This window comes from Numenius arquata, chromosome 2, assembly GCF_964106895.1.
Source record: "Numenius arquata chromosome 2, bNumArq3.hap1.1, whole genome shotgun sequence".
Taxonomy (NCBI): Eukaryota; Metazoa; Chordata; class Aves; order Charadriiformes; family Scolopacidae; genus Numenius; species Numenius arquata.
This window is the reverse complement of record NC_133577.1, coordinates 79,786,392-79,805,729: the sequence shown is the minus strand read 5'-3', so window position 1 is coordinate 79,805,729 and position 19,338 is coordinate 79,786,392. Positions and strand designations below refer to the sequence as shown.

At 45.1% G+C, this 19,338-nt stretch overlaps 1 protein-coding gene across 1 annotated transcript; it reads right to left on the bottom strand.

Annotated features, from left to right (window-relative positions):
* Window positions 1–3,215: 3,215 nt before the first annotated feature.
* On the bottom strand, window positions 3,216–18,321 carry STRA8 (stimulated by retinoic acid 8). Its single transcript, XM_074144254.1, has 8 exons — window positions 18,130–18,321; window positions 16,340–16,415; window positions 14,673–14,757; window positions 14,123–14,272; window positions 10,732–11,014; window positions 9,379–9,455; window positions 7,575–7,686; window positions 3,216–3,290 (listed from the first exon to the last, which is right to left on the bottom strand). Exons 1-8 carry the CDS (start codon window positions 18,319–18,321, stop codon window positions 3,216–3,218), a joined length of 1,050 nt encoding a protein of 349 aa, XP_074000355.1.
* Between the last annotated feature and the right edge of the window lie 1,017 nt (window positions 18,322–19,338).

Genomic DNA, 19,338 nt, shown 5'->3' with positions numbered 1-19,338 from the left:
TGGCTTGTTTTTATCAATTTGGGGCATATTGGCATCTTAGATCAATTGTGTGAATGTTGGGATCTTAATGGAAGAAAAAAATATGTTATGAATTGTTGCTACTGGCAGGTTGAGGTGCCTTCACTGAAGACTGTAAGGTTTATGTCTTTGGGAGAAAAAATGATTTGCATGTTTATCTGTTCCCCCCACCCCCCACCCCGATTTTACAGAGATGACTAGTCCCAGGCATCTCAGCTCTGGTATCTTCTTCATCCTCCACAACCAGGACTACATCTCTAAGCTCATTTAGAGCCAGCTGATGCTCCCAGGGGATCTAGAAGCCAAACCCATGGTCTTACTCATCAGGCCTCTCGAATTTTGTTGTGCTGTAGCGCATGTGTGAAAACAAGTTGTTAGTCATCACCCTGTTCCTGTATCCAGTACTGAAGCTGCCAAGCTGCTGCTGGCCAGACCCACCACACACTGGAGGAGTGGTTTAGCTGGGAACAGGATACACAGCTAATGCACAAGGTACACCAGCAACACCATGAGGGCCAAAACCTAGCCTTCAGATGCTCCCTCTTCCATGTGAGACTTTTTCCTTCGGCACTACAGTTGGGATCCTCACATGGAAAAAGCGAGGTGGGAAGCACGAACAGAGAACCCTCGGTAATTCTACTGGTTTTGTGTCAGCTCTGTGGAGGCTGCAGCGCTATCTTTTTGCTTCTCCTTGTACGACACGTTAGGATGCTGGCAAGTGCCAGAGGTGTATATATGCTTTAGACTTGTTAAAAAACCCCAACATTGGTACGGGTTTCCTACAAAGATCAGTCTTCAAATGGCTTTTTGTTTCCCCACCCCAAGGATGGAGAACATCACTCATCTGTTGTGCTGTCCTCCTGCACGCCCAGCCTGCTGTCCTGTCTGTGTGTCCCCATCTTGCTTTTGGCTTGCAAGCTCCCTGGAGCAGAGCCGGGCATGACTCTACAGCTCCTGGCACCAGGGGGCCCGAATCCCCACTGGAGGCTCATTTGCTACCCCGTCACATCCGATGGCCCAGGAGGTGCAAAGAGCCGTGTGGGGTATACTGGTCCGGGGCAGCTGTGTCTCCTCTTGGTGGTTTTTCAGAAGCTGTTTACATCCCTATTTCAAGCTCAGGCTCCTAAAAGTCCTTTAAAATTCCCCCCTTTGGTGTGTTTGTTACATATTTATAAATTACCCTTTTATCTGCCTCAGGGGGACATTGCCAAATTTTAAAACAAAGTCTGCAGGGGTGAGGCTGCGGGGCCACCACTCCTCCCAGCTGCGTGTGGCCACTAGAGGTTTGGAAACAGCTTTGGCTTTGCGCCGCAGCGACACAGCTTCTGTTTATTTGCTACTTAATGAAAATAAATGAAAAGCAGAGGATCCTCAAGAGTAAAACTGAACACTTGAGGGCTGTTCCGGATTGCCTGGAGAACAACCAGCTACCTGTCAACTCTACTACCCTTTGTGCTACTGTGGAGTCCTGAGAGCAGCGAGACTTACTGACTTCAGCCAGGTGTGGGGACACCCTGCTTGCAGCTCTGCAGAGAGGCAGGCAGCTAATTGGGAAGTCCAGGCAGATGCTCCTGCTGTTCTGGCCCAGGTGATGGGTAGGTGTTTGTACCTAGGTGTGCAGGCTCTAAAACAGCTAATCAGAGGCTCATTATCACAGCTTTCTCACAAGAAGACGTGACCTCGGCAGTAGGTTTGCCCTGCGTTATGATCTCTGTGTTGTAAGGTGAGGGGCTGCCATGCTGCAGCACAGCTGTAATTGATGGACCCAGTCCCGCTCTGTCCCCTTCAGCTTGGTCTGGCATTGCATTGGCCCTGCAATGGCCGCACTTCCACTGATGCTTTCAAGTTTCCCCTCCTCCCACCCCGCTGACTTTCTGTCACCAATTCCTCCCCACCACCATGCCCCAGTAGCTTGCTAGCCTACATTTTCCAGATTTTTTCTGGAGTTACTATTTTCACATTACCTGAACACACCTGTTGTTTCACAGTGATGTTCAGGCCAGTCTTAACCTAAAATTCTCCTGGTGGAAGCATCAGAAGCTCTGACATGCGATGATCAAGGGAATGCATCCATGCAGTCTATGGTGTCCATTCAAAACTGTCTCCTCTGGCAGGTGGCAGGCTTAAAGTCATTTGAAAATGAAATATTCTGCTGTTTAACTTCTGTCCTGCACTGGCCTTCAAAAGGGTGGGGACGAAAGGCTAATAAGAAAAGTTTGTCAATCCTTGAACATTATCTACTCCCATGGCCGTCCTACGATACATGCCAGTATTACCAATTAATTACTAAATCAGCTGATGCAGTAATTAAGATGGACGTGATGGAAGAATTATTAATGTAACAAAACTGACCAAATGTTGTGTGGCAAATGGAACTGGAGATGAGAGAAGTCTGTAAGATTTCTATGGCTAAAAGCTTGTAGAAGAAGTAGCCTCTACACTGAGAAAAACTAACCTATTTCCCCCCCCAAAAAACTACAGAATGGGAAAACACAGGCAGAACACTTAATGCAAACATTTGCTACTCTAGCTATGTATATATATGTCTTGTACTAGCTAAAGGAAATAATGAATTGATCTTGGATCCCCTGCAAATTCTGTACGTGTATTTCAACCAGGACATGTCCAAAAATCCACATTGCCCAGGGAATGCACATCCTTGGCATCATCCAAGAGATGGAAGAACCTCATCTCACTCTCTGTGAGGAAATCCTTCTTTCCTTGTTAGCCTGAGCTGAAAAATTGTACAGGAAAGTCATCACTGCCAGGCTGCAGGGCACTTTGAGACTTATGCAGGTTGCAGTTTGAGATCTCCTTCATATGGGGGTGCGTAGGCTGTTACTGGTGTGACCTCTCTGGAAGTCTTCACCAGCTTATGCTGGGCAAGATCACCTAACTGTACGTGCCTCAGTTTACTCATGAAGTGAGCTTAAACATTAAAAACCAATAGACAAGAGTATTTCTTAAGATTTTATAAATATCTACAACCTGGAACTCAACTGATAAGTATAAATTACTCAACTGATATATCAAGAAACACTGATGAGGGAATGGAAAGTCAACGGTAACAAACCACTTTTAACATAGTGCCTCCGCACTCTGCTCAGAGAGGTGCTTCACCAAAAGAGGGGTGGTCTCTTCAAGTGCCCGGTGTAGCCAGCAACGCTTGGCAAAACATTAGCAACCACAGGTACTGTTCAGAAATCTTCATCATCGAAGGTCTCGGTGCACCTCAGCATCACAGTCTCATAATCAAATGCAAGATCTTCTTCCTGAAATGCAACCCCCCCCTCCAAGTCAAGAAAGATTAAAAAAAAAAAAAAAATCACAGGAGTTGATTGTGTGTCAAATATACAACAGGTTGGTCAAGTGCTGGCGTGTGTCAGCTCATGCACCATGAGCCCCCCTTCCTCTCTCAATCGGCAACCAGCACTTCTCAAGTGCCTGAGGTGCCTGATGAAGAGTGTCTCAAATTTGCAACCAACTTCTCTCTAGAATCCCAGGGCTCCACCCTGTGTCTATTGACATCATTTAGGCAGCTGTTGTTACTGATTGTGGTAGCAAGTGGGTCATACGGTTATGGAACAGGCCCTTCCTGAGAGAGCTTCCTTGAGCCCTAAATTTCTACTGACTTCAGGCTTTGCTGCTCTTTCAACAAGAGAAGGAAAGGGTCATCTCCTTCGCCAGCTTACAGAGAACTAAGTGGCTCTTGAGAAATCAAAGTCTAGGAGATGAAAGTGTTCGTGCCTGCAGTCCATCGAGTCCACCTTCTGCATTGATGCAAGACTGCTTTTAAAAATAGGTGCTGTTTAAAAAACGTATAGCTTAAGGAGTACTAAATCCCACTTGCTTGTGCAGTGACTCATCTAAAATCCATAATTTTAAATGAAAGTGTGCTTTTGAAGATGTAAAGGTGCGCAGTGCTATTTAGAAAAAAACTCACTGACTTTCACTTGGATATTGTAAAACCTTTGGACCTCAACCTAAATTAACTCTTTACTGCCTTTGCAGCTAAGCATCTCTTATGATGTGACCTTAAGACAACAGCTCTTGAAAAATGACACGATTGCTTAACTACTCTCATTCCTACAAATCTTTTTCTACCACCTAGCTTCTGTGATCCTGTTCTCATTTTGGGGTCACTGTCCTTTTAAGAGCCCTTTCTTTTCTTGACCAAATTATTTCCTCCCTCCTCTTGCCTGAGACTTTCTCAAACATTTTACACCAGTGGGGTGCATGCCCTGGGCAGCCTCGAGGGCCAGGGCAGCGGCTCAAGAAGAGCTGCCCTCAGTGGATCTGCAGCTACGAAATGGTGACCATACCCAATCCCACAACAGTACTTTGTACCTGGACAGTTAACCAGCAATGGCCTAACGTAGCACTGGCGCGTAATGACCAGCAATAAAACCTGTCACCTCATCAGCTCTGCAGATGAAAGGAAAGGTGACCACAGGCTGCCTTTCGCATTTCAGTCGGGTGCACATCGCATACCTTGCCTTGGTATTGTACCTGACACCCACCTCTCTATCTCAGAATCACAGAATGAATAATATGGGGTTGGAAGGGACCTCTGGAGATCATCTAGTCCAACCCCTGTGCCAGAGCAGGTCCACCTAGAGCAGGTTGCACAGGAACACGTCCAGTTAGGTTTTGAATGTTTCCAGAGATTATTCCAGATGTTTAGATGGAAATTCTTATGTTCCAAGTCTGTGCCCGTTACCTCTTGTCCAGTCACTAGGCACCACTGAAAAAAGACTGTCTCGATCCTCTTGACACCTACCCTTTAAGTATTTATAGGTGTTGATCAGATCTCCTACAAGGTGTGTGCACAGTGCACCAGGACATCACTTTATCCTTGGGATAATTTATCCCAGCACTGCCCAAACCCCTGGGCTACTGTAGCACTTGCACAGGTACTACATAGAATCACAGAATGGTTTGGGTTGGAAGGGACCTTAAAGATCATTGAGTTCCAACCCCCCTGCCATGGGCAGGGACACCTCCCACTATACCAGGTAGACCAGGTTGCTCAAAACCCCATCCAGCCTGGCCTTGAACACTTCCGGGGATGGAGCATCCACAACTTCTCTGGGCAACCTGTTCCAGTGTCTCACCACCCTCACAGTAAAGAATTTCTTCCTAATATCTAATGTAAATCTCCCCTCTTTCAGTTTAAAACCATTATCCCTCATCCTATTGCTCCACTCCCTGACAAAGAGTCCCTCCCCATCTCTCCTGTAGGCCCCCTTTAGGTACTGGAAGGCCTCTATAAGGACTCCCCGGAGCCTTCTCTTCTCCAGGCTGAACAAACCCAACTCTTCATCATCAAGGGAAGGGGAATGTTCTGCAGGGGTTCAGTCAGCCCCATGAGGTAAGGAGGAAGGGCTCCTTTCCCTGTCAAGTCCAGGAGCCTCCAATGCTCTCAGTAGCCCAATTTCTGGGGTAAGGTGTGTAGCCTAAACTGAGCCCTGTGCTGCTGCCTGAGCTGGTGTGTTTCAAGCTAGCTGGAACATCTCCTGGCCCCTGCTCTGCAACCACTTCCATAACTGCCTCAATCTGTTTGCTTTGATATAAGAGATGAATTTCTGCTCTCAAAACAAAAAATTACTGTCAGTTGTATTTATTTATTTTTTTCCCTCTTGGCAGGACTCTCTAGATGTGCTGCACTGCAGTTATCTAAGCCAAAACAGATTGTGACCTTCCCACTATCGGTACTCTCTAGCCTGGGTGATTTCTGCTCAAACTCCTTTTTTATTATCTTATCACAGACAACTCAAAGTTCCTGCATAAAAGAAGTGCACGCAGCCTTTTATTTCCTTTTGGATCCACAGAGCTCAGTCAACTTGCCAATTTTCAGTACTTCAGCTTCTTTTGCTGTCTGTCCTCCCATCATTCCCATTCTCCTAGTCTTATTTCAAATGTCCTTCTTTAAAGCTTTAAAGAAAAAAAGGTGGTCCCTTTTTAAAGTGACACTGTCTCTTCTCAAACTGCCTCATCTGGGAGCTGTGAGATGGACGTGGGCTCGCATATAAATATGCAGCGCGAAGCAGAAGGACAAAATGGGACCACCTAATGCTGCCTGGCATGACGTTCATAAAAGAAATTTAAAACTGGAAAATACCCTATCTTGTCTAAAGCTTTTCTTTCTTTTCTAGATGTGCTCAGTTCACGGTCATTTACATAAACACAGGAAGAGCTCTGCTCTTACGAAGAACATTGCTATTCACAGACTAAAGGGCTGTGTAGATCAGTGCCTGCTCTCTGACAACAGCCAGGAGTAGATGTTTAGACAAAAAGCACAAGAATTATGCATGCAGTGTGCTCTGTTCCACAGGATATGCTCCCACATTATGGCAAACTCTGCTGTGAGGACCTTCTGAGCTGGAAATTGTATCTGGACCTTCAGATTTAGTAATTGTCAATGGATTGATGCCCCAGGAGTTAAATCTGGTAATTTGCACATGCAAGTATTTTTTTAATAGGTTGGCTGTTCATTTCATTGAGTGCTTTCTAGTTCTTCTGGTGTTAGACACAATGAATAATCATTCTGTGTACCAAGTCCACACCATTTAGGATCAAAATTATCTCACCATACCCCTCAGTCTTTTTGCAGAAGAGTCCTGCTCTAGTAGCTCCTGTTTAACGCCTTTTGCTGTGCCTGCTGCCGTTCCCTGCACCTCTTCTAGTGCTACGGTCTCCATGAGATGGGGGGAACCAAATGGCACGCAGCAGTCACTGTGATAGATTGAGATAGTGGAGGAACACTAATTTCCGTTTTGTTTTCTGTCCCAATTACCCCTCATCACAAAGCACCTGCTCAAGTAACAGAGACTGGGTGGAAACTAGATGATAGGAAATAGCAAAACAGTGGCTACTGTGGAGGTACAATTGACTCTGAGCCCAACCAGGCATGCTCTGGCTGAGGGACATCTCCCTTTCGGTCCTCTCCCCACGTGCAATCTCTAAGCCGCCTCCTTGGCAGGAGGGCAAGACGGGGAGGAAGAACACTGCAAACACAATGACTTCTGGCTCAGGGAATCTGCAACAGCAGGCTGAGGTCAAGAGGCAGCTCAGCAGCTGTTTATCAGCTCTTTCAAGAACACAAATATCTTACTTCTAAGGCCTGCCATCAGATGGGTCAGGATAGGGCACCTGTCACCCAGAGAAGCAGAAGGTGCTCCTACTGTCCTACTGAGCTCAGAATGAAGTGGCTGGGGGTTAATGGGGAACTGCAGAGTGAGTTTCACCTGCTCAGGTGAGATCACTCAAGCTTTTCCACATGGAAATTTCATACAAACAATAAAAAAAAATTAAATTCCTCATGTCATTTGCCATTTTGAGTAATACCGTAAGCAATAACAACCCCTTAGACTTTGCCTCTTACATAGGCAATCCTACTGACCTTTTGGAATGACACATCTGAATTGATGAACCCTAAATTCTTATTTGTAATGATTCTGGACAATATGATCAGAAGTGCAGAAAACAGAAATCCCTTTCTGACAATGACAGAAATAAATTGCTCCTTCTATAAGGAATCCTTTGGCAAAGCTTACCTGGCAAAACTGTGTATTAGCAAAGAAGAGGCCTTTTAGGAAGTCAGTGATTTGCATATATAGTCTGTGGTGATCCTCTGGATTTTCAGAAGTGCAGCTTGCAAATGCTGAACTGAAAATGGAACAAAATACTATATTTAATTTCCTGCTCCTTCATTTCTCCTCCTACTTACTTTCTCTCCTCCACTTTTTACTTACGAACTAAAAAAGATTCAAAATTTTTCAAGGTGATTTTGATATTAAAGACAATAGCCAAGCAAGACAGGAAGGAGTGGAGGTGGATGTATTGGCGAGATATTGTCTAACAAATGCAAAGAACATATGTAACAACAGAGAAGAGCAACACAAGAAACCAGTATCACAAAAAGAGATCCACTGAAAGATGAGAGCAGCAGTAACACTGTTTTGGGGAAAAGTATATATCCAATATAACAGAGAGCAACAATAGTTTCTTGGGAGTGTATTTTGTAGGGCTCTTCAGAGGAACAGCTTTGACTTCTTTGGTAAAGTTCTTGAGCGTGCAGTAACATGTGGCCATGAAATGACATATTAGCTGTCACTGGCAGGTTTGTACTCAGATAACATTGGCAAAAAGCTAAGATGTTCATTCTGGACCTCACCTCTATATTCTCCCCAGGATTTTACAAAGTTCTGCCGTCACGTCTCTGTCCAGATTTATAAGGCACAGAGTGACAGGGAAGGAAGGGAACAGGATAAGTGTTGCCTACTAGAATACTAATCTAATTTGCAACCTATAACAGACTGCAAAGATGATGGCCATACATTGCGGTATTAAGGAATACTTAATCTTATTTTAAAAGCAAACAGCAATTGTGACCTAATAAATGTTATTTAATGGAAATGTATTTGTTAAGCTCTATTACGTATTCAAGCATATTCTGATCAACAGCCAAAACAACTTGATTTCCATTCATTCTGTTCTGGAAGTGCAAGGTGGAATGGCAGTAAAAGACAGAAAGAGATTCACACTAAAGAACTCTCTAAATATGGAAAAATAAGTAGAAAAGGGGATTTAAAAAAACAGGTTAAAACCACTACTTGCAAAGGGAAACAATCCTAACAAAGACTAAATAGCAAGAATTCATAAAAGATGAGTCATAATGTGATTTTCCTCTTGAGGAAAGCAACTCTTTTCTTTCTTTGGTCTACTGGGAAAAATCAAAGGCAGTGCCAGCTTTGTATCTGACATGTTCTCTTTTAGGTAACTCATCTGACCTGCAGAGGAAAGAGATGTTATTATTTAATAGGTCTTGTGTTTCTTTGATAATTGCTCAGGTCAACCACACTTTAGCTTGATCACCTCCTTATGATTGAATTAGGGTACTTGAAAAAAACAAGGGAGACAATGTTTAAAAATGATCATATTTGTCTCACTAAATGAGAGTACAGTTTATGATTAGCTGACTTATCCAGGGAATGCCCTTATGGTCCTCATAGACCTGGTCAGTGGGAGAGAAAAAGAAGACATTATAAATACTGTAATTTGAAAAAGTGGAAAGCTATGCAGAGTGGTGAGGAAAATCAGAAGGGCCCCAGTTATCCTGAAGTGATGGGGTGCTCTTAATAAGTGATTCTTACTAATTCTGCCCTAAATGCCTATTAATCATTTCACTTTTGCACCTTAAGAGACAGTATTATTGTGAGCACATTTGCTAAAGGCTGCTATTCTAACCATTTACTAAAAAATTAGGCACAAAAAAAAGGAAGGTAGGCTATTGCCTTACTCCACAGCAAGTGGGCTATTAACTTATTCTGTCCAGCAATGGGTCATTTTGTAATTTACCTCTGGATAGACATTCCCTGAGTCTCACTTCTGTCAAGAAAACCAGCAGCAACATCAAACGCATCTTCAAACATTACCTATTAGAGAAAACACTTGAGATGTCAACATATCCAGCCATTTAAAAGTTTTACCTAGGACATCATTTTTAATAATTAAGTCTTTAAAAGCATGGTTTTGTTTCTTTCCATTTAACAGGTACGTTTACGGCTAGAGTAAACCATGAGGCTTTTGTAGAGATAAGAATAATAAGGAATAACTGTATTTCATGACTAGGAACACAAGGTTAGTCCATTCCCTTATGCCTATGCTTCAACCTCTAGGAATGAAGACTTAACATTACATCTTCATCAAAATCAGTAAAAAAAAACATTAATTGTACCAGTGCTTTAGAGACTTGGCTGTGGGCTCCTGCTTATGGCTAGACATCTCAGCTGTACCAGCCAGTCTCCCCACATCGGATTCCAGTGTGCGACCTGGCTTAGGAAGGAGTTTGGACGCACCCTGTGACAGACCGTTAGTTCACTCTGCCATAATGCAGTTCACACATTTGCTGTGCCAGAAAGTACTGTACATGCCACATCCCCAGGACACTTCCTAAGGAGGTCAGCAACATGAGTTGTGTCCTGAGGCTCAAAAAGAACTTGTCAAAGCAATTACTTGTATGCTTAAGGTGGACACCTGTCCCTCCCTGGCAGCTAATAAAATTACACGTGTCTTTGAGCAGCTAGTTGCTTAAGTAATCAGTGCTTCAGGACCAGCTTACGAAGAGTTGGCTGTTATTTCGTCTCTTTTTCCCAACTGCCCTGGTCTACGACTTCTTGGCTCTGCAGAGGTGCATGGCACAGGCAGTCATTAGCCCTGTATCACTAGAACTGGTCTACAAATACTTTCTCTTTGCTACCAAGTACTTCGATGAAAAAAAACCAAAAAACCCACACCCATCCCAAATCACAGCAGGCCTTGGCAAACTCTGTATTTCTTCTGGATATAGCTCATCTGTGCTCCTTGGAGAGTTTGCAGAGCACAGTAACTGTATAATTCTTGATCTTCCCCCCTCCCCCTGCAGCAAGTTAGAGCAAATTTAACTGTTACTTAGCACAGAAACTCTCCAGGTCAGTGGAGACTAGCAGGATTACTACAACTGCACTCCTATAGCTTGCTGTGTAACTTACCAAAGTAAGTTGCTGTGTCATTTACTCAAAGACTGCTTATTGTCTCCACTTATGCATTCAAGTGGTCTTGGGAAAGCTTAGTTACAACTACTGTATGTTTCCAATTAAAAGCTGCAGAGTCAACTAACAACTGAAGGCTTGGAGTTTCAGAGGCAGATGATGTGTGTAACTCAGCACTTACTTCCTCTGGTGTGGAGGCCGAGGAACCACTGGCTTCCTCACTGTTACCTTGGCTGTCCCTCACACTACCTTCAGTGCACGCCGGCTCTTGGCAAGCAGCCTTAGGGTCCTCGAAGAAATCTCTCTGGCTACAGTACTGCAAGATGCTGTCTCTCCTTTCTTCAGAAAGCTCTTGCCAGAGGTGGGAAACAGCTGTGGAGACCTCGGGAAGAGGCACCTCCTCAGTACAAACAATTTCATGCTCTATCAACAGGTCCACTGTGTGCTTATAAAAATACAGGTATCTGTAATGAAAGGAAAGGGAGCATCTCTTAAGAGCAGTCTATGAGGCACCCATTCTACTGTAAATCAGCAGGAGACTGGGGAGTACCTCTGATTCACAACTACTTCACTGACTCCCCTCCCCTAAGGCTTCGTACAATTACTGAAGGTTGCCCAATGCTGTTTGAAGATTTTAGCAACTCTGTCCTGCCAAGATTTCATCTGCAAAAGGCAGGCTCCAGCCCCAGCCTCAGCAGGACTGCCTCACAACAGAAGCTCCAGGCGCTGCAGGCTCTACTTGTTGCACAGGCAAACCTCATTCTGGCATTTAATAAATTTTGAGTTACTTGCCTTTGTATCCTGAGGCTTTTACACTGCAAGTCACTTTTTATAGTTTTACTGGCATTGCACTACGCTTAAAAGCCTTGGCTGAGGTCATATCCTGATGTATTAGGTACTATACATACAGATAGAAAAAGACCACCCCCAGGCCAGGATGCTCTGACTTAAATAAGCATGGGAGCTCGATTTCCTCAGCTTTACACCTGAGGAAACACATTCTTAACACTGACTTCTATGCAGTCTCTGGTGAAACTGGTAATGGAACATAAGTGCCATAATTTCAACCTAGTGACTAAATCTCAGAACGAGCCCACTTCTTCTGTTAGCACTGTGTGGCACAGTGAACCAGGGATAATAATGTCTACTGGAAAGCAGCACTGAAGGTTATTTGACGTTAATTAAATGTTTAGAGCTTCTCAGATTAAAATAACAAGACCAAAAGAGTACAAACCAAGAGTTCTATAAAAAGCAGTCATTGTTACTAAGTTTGGGCTCAAAATGATTCCTTGGAATATGTCCCAAATAAGCACATTTCCGGATTAACTGAACAGTATTGCATGAGAAAGTAACTCAAAGAGTTGTCTTTTTTTTTTTCTTTTTTTAATATTTGTACCAGCAAACCAACATTGAAAATCTTAAGATAACTCTGCACACAAGGATAAAGATATTTAAACTCCAGTTTCCGTACTCTGGAGTATTTTCCACCATTGCTGGAGACAAAGTACCATAAGGGGAATAAGTGTTCTCATGTAAAGTATTGTCCTTACCAAGGATTCTGAACGTCCAGCTCCAAGCAAAGGATCTGGAACTTCTCAGAGAGAAGAACATGATTCACCATTAGACTGATTTGCTAAAGAAATTAAGCTTGAACCACGACTCAACTATTTTCTTCCCAGCTGGAAGGAGACAACCACATTTTGCACTGGACAGAGTACTGTGTGGTCCTACCATTGTAGCTCCCGCTGCTGGACATGGAAAAAACCCAGCCCGTTGAAGCTCAAAGCATTTCTGATGCTGCCCAAATACCATGATTAGACAACCACCAAAAGGCTATTATTTTCTTTGCTGAAGAGTCCCTATTGTTTTATGCCTGTTATAAAAGATCAGCTTTCTTATAAAAGAAACAGCTATGGACCAACTGTGGTCTGCCAGAAGACTGCAGGATAAATGCCAGAGTCCACACAGTACAGGCCCTGGTCTACCTTGTCAGTGAGGAAGGGGAAAGTCAGGAGTTTATGGCTCTGTAGGGCAGTCTTTGATGAAGTAGAGCTTACTTCCCCCAGAAAATCTTGATTCAGCACATTTCAAGGTCTTGTAAATGATACTTTACTACAGCCGTCTCTGAGTCTCACAGGAGCAAAAGCAGGAACAGTAGCAGGAGGCTGGTGCCATCTGCTGGCACAACTGCAGTCTCATTTTGATGAAAAACTCAATAATCCAAGGGAATTTTATAAATAAGCACCAGTTCAAAGCAAAAGAGAAGAAGAAACTGCGGAACTTTTTGTTTAGGCTGGTGACACAGTGGGAGAGGATGCCAGCTGCAGCTGTGGAGTCTCCCGCATCGCATCTTCTTAACTCCAAAAGGTTAGGGTAAAATATACTGTGATTGATGGTACAGGATAGATTAGACATCCATCTCTTTCTCAATTCTTTATAATGAAATGATCATTTATCTTTTCGGAAAAGCATTGATGACCCCTAAGTATCTCATAGTGCTGTTTGACAGCAAGGGGAAGAATGTGATGGATAAGGTACTCAGTCTTAAAATACCAGTAACTTTGAAAACCCCCCAGTAATTTTACCATTACAATCCCCGATTAAAATACATGGACCACTGACATGAGAACATGGTTTTTGATTTTCAGATCCTGTGCCAGGCTCTTAGGGGCTGATCATAAAGGGGGTTACAGACTGGTACCCACTAGCTCTAAGTGTAAGTGTTTAGGTTCCCCTCCTCCCCGCCGTGTTGCATACATTTTGAGGAGCGCTTTCTGGTATTTTCCAGACCACTGCTATTTTGCAGCCTGCAGACGGAGGACTACATGACCTCCCCTGGTCGCATCCAGCCTTACCCTGCTCTGATCCCACAAAAAAGGTACTCCAAACTGCCAGGAGCTAAGGGTCTGTTTCTGGAAGGAGAAACAGTGCTCACGCTCCTCATAACAATGCCATTAAAGGCAGGATGAACATCACTGTGGGGTAAAGTATCTGCGTACCTCTGGCTCCTGCATCTCCCCAGAACAGCTAGACCTCTGAGAATTTAATCTGGTGCAGTAATTAATCTAACCTAAAATCTAACCCCATTGCAGGGATACAACTTGGTAGTGGTACTGATACCACAAGCACACGGGGACATGCACCTGCATAAATCATTCTGGATGAGGAACCTCTTATTCCACCTCTTATTCCACATTCTTATGCCTGTTAAACCACTACTGTTAGCAGCTATGGTGCATCTTACTCTGCAAACCACTTGAACATCAGTAAAGCGTAGCCACGCAGGGACTGACACACCTAGAAGAACATCTTTTCTCTTTCTTGAGGACAGGTGGAAAATCCTCAGGGATTTTCCAAGGCCTGCCAGAGCTGGGAGTCCATTTGCAGGCAATCTGCAGATAAGGGACTTGTGAGGTGCTCAGCTTCATCACCAGCAGGGCCAAAGCTGCTGGCACAAGGCTTCCGCAAGGCAGATGCGGGCTCTGGCAGTGCTGCATGAATGGCAGCAACTAGATGCATGGTGTTAATGCAAACAAATTAAAAAAACTGGAAGCAACATGGGTTACACTTACCGTTCAAATTCCACCAGATCTGGAGATGAAGTGTCTGAAGACTGGATAAATTCTGGCTTCCCGTCCTCTTCCATTGTTTGTTTTTCACATTGAATCAAATACCAGACGGTAGAGTCACTCTCACTCACAGCTTCCAAGGCTGATGCAGTGCTGGAAAGAACACACAGGAAAAAAATCCACATGAACAACTTCTTAACTGGATTAATAAGGCCCTTGTCATGGTCACTCCAGAGTCCAGGGCCATTCCTCCCAAGTCAGCTTTCTCCTCCTCCATTTGCTTTGCAGGCAAACAAGGAGTCCTTGGTGGAGATGAGCTACATAGAAGGGAAAGGAAATGAAAGCACTGACTGGAAATGAGACCGACAACATGCCTAGAATGTTCATGCACTTTACGGGATTACAGGGGTCCAGGTGAAATCTCTTCCATCTTTTCCTCACGATGAAAGGCCTCTGCTTGGAAATTTGGTAACAATGACAAAGAGGTTCAGAGGTGCTGGGATAGAAGCAAGTGCAAACTTATCATCTTTCCTTGATTGGTACAAGCCCTTACCTGTGATTGCTGAAGTGCCTCTTGACATATTCCTCCCTGACTTCCTCCAAGCCGGACGGGTTCCCATCCTCCAGACTGAAGGACTCTGTTGTCAGCAGAAAGGTTACTGTAACATCAGTGGCACTTCTGGCTTCCCTCTCACTCTCAGCCCCAAACAGAGTAATTTCAACAACTGGTCCCTCACGAGCCACAGCTTTTAATTAGGCAAAAATGATGCAAAAGGACAAACTTTTGCCCCCCCTACAATAGAACTAGCATTATTGGAAGTTTATGATCATTGAGGAACTTGGAATCAATGCCTTCTTCCTAACATTGATCTGACAGAAGTGATGGTGAAAACAACCAATAATCAAAATCCAGGCAAGCACTAGTCAATACAGCATTTTGTGATTGCCATATAATGAGCAAATTGCATGTAAAAACCCCTGACAACCAACCTGTGTTTCACAAGCAGCACGAATTCCCAATATATGCAAGTAAATGAAAGGGGAAGCTTACCTCCAAACTCCCCTCAACCCGCCTCACTGCTTGTGATCCCTTCAAATTTGCTCTGTCAAACTATTCCTCTACCCATGGCTGACTTCTACGAGTTAACCAAGGATGTGGGTTCAGAGGAGACTGTTCCTTTTAAGCACTGGGACTTGTAATTGATGCCAATTATCGGAGGTGCAAGTTGCAGGAATAGCAATGCCTTTTTTTTCTAGCTGCCAGTAATATGGACACTTGAAGTGACCTAAAAATATGTCAAACACTCTACCCCATCAGCCCCTCATCCTACTAGCGGCCACTGGCGGCAGTGGCCAGCATCAGTGACCAGAGGGCACGCTGGCGAGGGTGTGAAACCCCGCAGCCGGAGCCCCCTCAGCTGCTGACAGCACGTGCTAGGCCAGGCTGGATGGGGCTTTGAGCAACCTGCTCTAGTGGAGGTGTCCCTGCCCATGGCAGGGGGGTTGGAACTCGATGATCTTTAAGGTCCCTTCCAACCCATTCTATGATTCTCTGACCCAGTGTTGCAGGCGGTAACAGAGGAGTGCATGAAGACAACCCGCCAAGTTGAAAAGAAAACAAAACCACAGCATCTCTTTTACCCATTTCTGTTGCACTGTATTCTTAACTAGGGGCTTCCATTTCCTCTGCTAGGAAACCCACGGCAGCTTCTCTGTCCTTCTCCTTCACCTCACACCAGAGCCTGCTGAAGTTTACGCTCTGGCTGTGCTGAACGCACAACGCTGGGTGTTCGTGACGGCTGTGACTCCCACTGTGCCATGTCGCTGCGGCCGGGAGAAGCACAATGTGACCCCACACATGCAGCCTGGGGACCCACGCCAGCCCCACACCTACTGGGGGGCAAATCGGCAGCAGGGTGACAAGGGCACTCTGCCTGAAGTGCCTGGTGCCATGGGATAGCAGGAATTACTTGTTTCCTTCCTTCACCTGCGCCGGGGAGGGGATAGGAATGACTGAGAGTCAGAGGGGGATTTCTGAGGTGCAGTGCTTAGTAGGTCGAGACTTTCTTGCTATCCCTTGTTCACTGCTACAAAATAAAGCCACAGTTGGCTCTAATGCTTTATTGGGCTGAACCACGTACTTATCCATCCCTATTTAACAAATAAATGAAAAACAAGTCCAGGCACTCTCTGTCCAAGGCAAATACTCGCATACAGTACCTTTCATCTTCAGCAAAGAACCCAAGGTTCGCTCCAGCTTTGGGATAGATTTCTCAGCTTTACGCAAAACCTGATACTAAACATAAGAAGAAATCAGAACTGATTGCTCTCTGCTCTGACTAGATTCATGTTTTAAAATGCCTTGGTTGTTTCCTTCGCTTTTCCTGAACTTTGACCTTCCATTATCTCGATGTCTCTGCGAAAACAACTGTTTTGTCACCAGCTACCCTTATCCATATGAAAAAAGGAAAGAACTAATACCAGAGCAAACTTAAATATAGAATATAAATATTTGGATGTATATTATGCAATACATACATACACATAACACGTAGTCACACAGACATTTGCTTAACTTAACTCTGATCTTCTTTCATCAGCAGCTGGTCTTGTTTGGATCGTTCTCTTCTTGGAGCATGTCCAGAAATACTACGCTGTGAAGTCTTGTTGGATGTCTACCAACCTTTGGCATAAGACTTTACTAATCATTTCCCATGAGAATTTTACTAGGAGAAGCCTTTGTCATGTTTTACTGTCAGCTACACTGACGTACACTGGAATAACTTCACTGCTGCACATCATTCCTTCATCATGTATAGAAAGCGTAACTGAGAACTTATGGCAGATGCATTTAAACATAGACATCTCAAAAGTATTTCAATATTTATGTGATCCGTGAGACCGTCCAGAGTCACCTTAGAAAGGATGCCTACCTTGCAGAGCTTTCACACTGGATATTTTAGCCAGACACAAAGCACTGGGATTATGAGTGAATTTCTGTATTTAGGCTCTTGAAGATATTGAAATTCCTTGGTGCCCAAAGTCATACAAGGGGCACACGATACTATGAAAAAACAATTTTAAGAATTGGTATGTGAAGGCAGTCCCCTTAGACTAGACAAAACAAGTATCTGTTTAGTCTTGGCTTCTGAGATCAGGGTGAGCTCAGCATAACTTGCATCTTGTTCAGAACACGGCAAACTAAACTTTTACCTCAAATTGCATGAGAGGTAAGGGACTCAGACAAGCCCCAGAGAGCAGTATTTTGTGTGTTCAGAGCCTCAAAGCCCTTTACGAGGACAATTCCTGTCCTAAACAGTCATTACCCTCTCCATTTTACAAACTGGAAAACTGAAAGTAATCAATCTAACTAAATGAACCGGTGGCATAGTTGAGGATAAAAGGATTCCTGATGTTTATTCCTCTGCCTTGAGCATGCTAATATCCATCTTTTCAGTAGCATTTTGGGTCAATTTCATCTTTATAAACAATTTTGGTTTGATTAAATAGTTTCTTAGTTTAGTAGAGACCAATAAACAGTCCTGGTGGCTGGTTTTTTCCTGACTTATTTTTCCAGAGTGTCTTGAAGACATAGTGCACCTCATAAACCTGAATCAATTATTCCCTCCCCTATCATTTCTTCTGTCTGTAAACTCACTATTCGGAATTAATGGCAAAATGCTAAGAAACCAAGATAACTTCATCATGGGATCCCTTGGTTTGTTTCCAGAACACTATAAAGAAGCTGCAAAGCTATAAACAAGCTGCAAAAACCCTGTAAAAAAAGGGCGGATAAGGCACATGATAAACCCATGAGCCAGAGATTACAAAGTGAACAATTTGCTTATGCTGAGCCGGCAGCTTTAAAGTAAAAAGGATCCAGGAAAACTGCACACAGTGAAATTACACACACACTGGCACCTGTAAAGATACAGTGGTCATCCTAATAAACCTGGTTAAATTTAAACATATGCATGTATACATAAAGAAATACAGTCACTGCTTCGCACCTTTGAGGACGAGTTGCGTGACTGGGATAAAACCGCTTCCCTCAAGCTGCTGAAGAGTCTTGCCAGCGAAGCCCGGTGGCGTGCCTGCAACAAGCGTGGCTTTGCCAGGTGGAGCTCCACCTCTCGCAGGTGCGTCAAGGGACTGGGACTCACTCTGGTATGTGGCTTGCTACAGTCTCCAGCTGTCTCCATCAAAAGCTGCAACGCAACATTTATTTATACTGAATTAATATGTAAGAGAAGAAAAAGGAATCCTGCAGTGGACAGGCACAAAGGGGAAGTTCAGGGTGACTGACAAGGGCACTCCAGTGCATTTTACCCTAGGAAATTAAGGAGTTTGAAATCATCCCCTTGCCTGACGGATGCCATCCATAAGTACTGATGAAAACCTAATCTACCACTAACGATAAACTGCGCGGCATGAAACACAGCCAAGCCAAGCCTCCCGCCTCCAGCGCCCTTCCCGACGACGATCTGATGCTCCGTTTCCATGGTCTACCCAGGGCTTGGGGTCACGCAGCGCTGAGACCCCCTCATCTCCCCACGTTGCTAAAAGACGAGACTTCTTCACAGCACCGCAACATTTTTTCCCAATTAACTGCGACATGAGAGCAGGATGTGACACCAGACATACACGTGCGCGAGGGGGCCAGATCCACGCCCATCTGGGCCCGTTGCAGCCACTCCGCCGGCCTGACAGAGTCCAAGGCCTGGGGAAGCCCTTCCCGGCGACGGAACCGACGCCCCCCGCCCCGTTACCGACCGCAAGTACGGCCTAGAGGGAAGGACGCTTGCCCTTACTGTTTCTTCTGCAGCCGGGAGAGGAAAGGCCGGCCCGTGGAAGCCCGTGGGGGGCCCAGACCGGACGCCTCCGCGGATCGACTGACCGATCGATCAAGCCCACCCTGCCCGGTCCGGTCCGGTCCGGTCCCGCCCGCCCCGCCCCGACCCCCTCCCATGGCCGCCGCGCCTCTCGCCGCCGCGCCCAGCAACATGAGCCGCACGTGGCGGAGGGCCAATGGGGATGCAGCCGGCACCCGGCGGCGGCCAATCGGAAGGCGGGAAAAATGCGGGCCCTGCGCGCCGGCGGGGAGGTAAGGGGAGGGGGCAACGGAGAGGCGGGAAAACTCGCGGTGCGGTGCGCATGTGCAGCGGCGGGGGACTGCGAGTCCCGGCGTTCCTTGCGCTGGGCGGGCGCGGCAAGGCATG